Genomic DNA, 2,362 nt, shown 5'->3' with positions numbered 1-2,362 from the left:
GGGGGGGGTATAGTTCTCACAATTTCTACATTTTATTTCCAGGGCTTTCTTCTCCTTTTTTTGTGTGTCATAAATAAGAACGTTTTTGATAGAGAAAAGCATTTTCTGGTTTTTCATAATCCAAGTAAAGCCCTTCTGCTTCTTTTTTTCATTGAAAGAGAGGTAGACATCTCACCTCAAAATAGTATTGTGTGGTTTGTGTTCATAAGACAAGTTCGCTTCTAAATTGCTTTGTTTCTATCCCCAGCCCTAGGCACATAAAGTTGGGTAGAAAGCAGTGCCGAAGTACCCAATCTGGCGAACAGTAATGATGAGGCTGTGGAGAATTTGACATTTTTAGAGAAGCGTAAAAATCTCTGGTTTCTTAATTAAATAGGTTTAAATCCAGATAGGTTGAGAGCCTTGGAAACTTTACAAAACAATTTGAATTCAATTCAAGAACGCTCAGTCTGGAATTCGAACCAGGACTATCTGCTCTGTAGTCCAGCACAATTGTGTATGGGAGCGTAACGGACTGTTGTAGATGTAAGTTTTATTATGTTGTATCTCTGTCCTCAGCTCATAAGAGAGGCTTTTGTCAAAGAGAAGTCAGTTGAAACCAAAGACAGTGAAGCTGACCTGGTGACAGAAACAGACCAAGCTGTTGAGAAATTTGTGCATGACATGATTAAGGCGAAATACCCAGACCATAAGTAAGTACTGCTGAAATGCATACTTTTTTCTTCATATCTCATCTTTCAATTGGTGTTGTGTTAATATTGATATATATATATATATATATATATATATATATATATATATATATATATATATATATATATATATATATATATATATATATATATATATATATATATATATATATATATATATATGTATATATATATATATATATACATAGATACTCATTTATTTATTAAGATATATGTAAATAACACACACTTATTATAAGCACACGCATAAATCTATGCTAACACACATACAACACACATTCATACGCATTTATACATCTTGATAAATTGTATACCTAATACACGTTAACACGCCTAAACACGTTGCATAATGTGTGTGTATATGTGCCTGTGTGTGTGTGTGCGTGTGTGTAAGTGTGAGTGTGTGTATATATATATATGTATATATATATATATATATATATATATATATATATATATATATGTGTGTGTGTGTGTGTGTGTGTGTGTGTGTATATATGTGTGTGTGTGTGTGTGTGTGTGTGTGTGTGTGTGTGTGTGTGTATATATATATATATATATATATATATATAGAGATAGTGATATATATGTATACATATATATATATATATATATATATATATATATATGTGTGTGTGTGTGTGTATGTGTGTGTGTGTTTGTGTGCGTCGTGAGTGTGAGTGTGAGTGTGTGTGTGTGTGTGTGTGTGTGTGTGTATGTGTGTGTGTGTGTGAGTGTGCGTGTGTGTATGTGTGTGTGTGTGTGAGTGTGCGTGTGTGTATGTGTGTGTGTGTGTGTGAGTGTGTGTGTAAGTGTGTGTGTGAATGTGTGTGTGAGTGTGTGTGCGTGTGTGTGTGTGAGTGTGAGTGAGTGTGTGTGTGTGAGTGTGTACGCTGAGGCAGGCAGGCAGATAGACAAAAAATACAAAAATACAAAAACAAATAATTTTAGTTTTAGTCAGTAGAGGTTTTACAGCGCTCGCAAATGTCATATTATGAGCGCCAGATGCTTAGAGGTGTTACAAGAGAGTAACAAACATAAAAAAAGAAGGAGAGGAGATAAGGGCGATAGATAGGAAAGAAAAACCAAACCACACCAGAGCACCCACCAACCACCTACATTTTAAAAAAATATATAACAATCACACAATGAGACAAACCTAGACAGACTTCTATGCACCTAGATATAGTACTTATGCCCACACAAACCTAGACTGACCTCTGTGCACAAACATGAACTAAACTACAATTAATTATTTTTAAAAACAAGAGAGGGAACACAACAGTCTGAGACAAACACACAGGAAGCACCCAACAGACAAAAAATGTCAACTTGAGACAAATGTGAACGGACCAAAAAAAAAAGAAGAAAAGAAAGAAAGAAAGAAAGAAAGAAATTCGCTGAGGGAAAAAAGGTAATGGCATTCAGTCAGGAATCCGTCGAGAGGGTCGGGACGAGCAGACGGAAGGGGGAGAGAATCGGGATCAATACTAGGGTAATCAATACGCCGGAGCTTTATTTCATTTGAGAGGAGTCAGCTCCCTTGTCCCCTCTTCAGCAGAGAATATTTTTTTTTTAAGAAACTAAAAGAAAGGTAAAAGAAACGAATAGAAAGCGAGCGATATGTTTTCAGGAATCCACCAGCGGGA

At 35.4% G+C, this 2,362-nt stretch overlaps 1 protein-coding gene across 1 annotated transcript in view; it reads left to right on the top strand.

Annotated features, from left to right (window-relative positions):
• The window catches only part of LOC101862109 (inositol monophosphatase 2), a gene marked incomplete at its 5' end in the record, with an annotated part of 12,647 nt that overhangs the window by 335 nt on the left and 9,950 nt on the right, over window positions 1-2,362 (top strand). Inside the window, 1 exon segment of the mRNA XM_005096986.2 lies at window positions 559-692. Coding sequence (XP_005097043.1) covers window positions 559-692 — 134 coding nt within the window.

Source organism: Aplysia californica, unplaced genomic scaffold, assembly GCF_000002075.1.
Source record: "Aplysia californica isolate F4 #8 unplaced genomic scaffold, AplCal3.0 scaffold00144, whole genome shotgun sequence".
In the NCBI taxonomy this organism is placed as follows: domain Eukaryota; kingdom Metazoa; phylum Mollusca; class Gastropoda; order Aplysiida; family Aplysiidae; genus Aplysia; species Aplysia californica.
The sequence above is the reverse complement of the archived record's forward strand: the minus strand, read 5'-3'. Positions and strand labels throughout refer to the sequence as shown.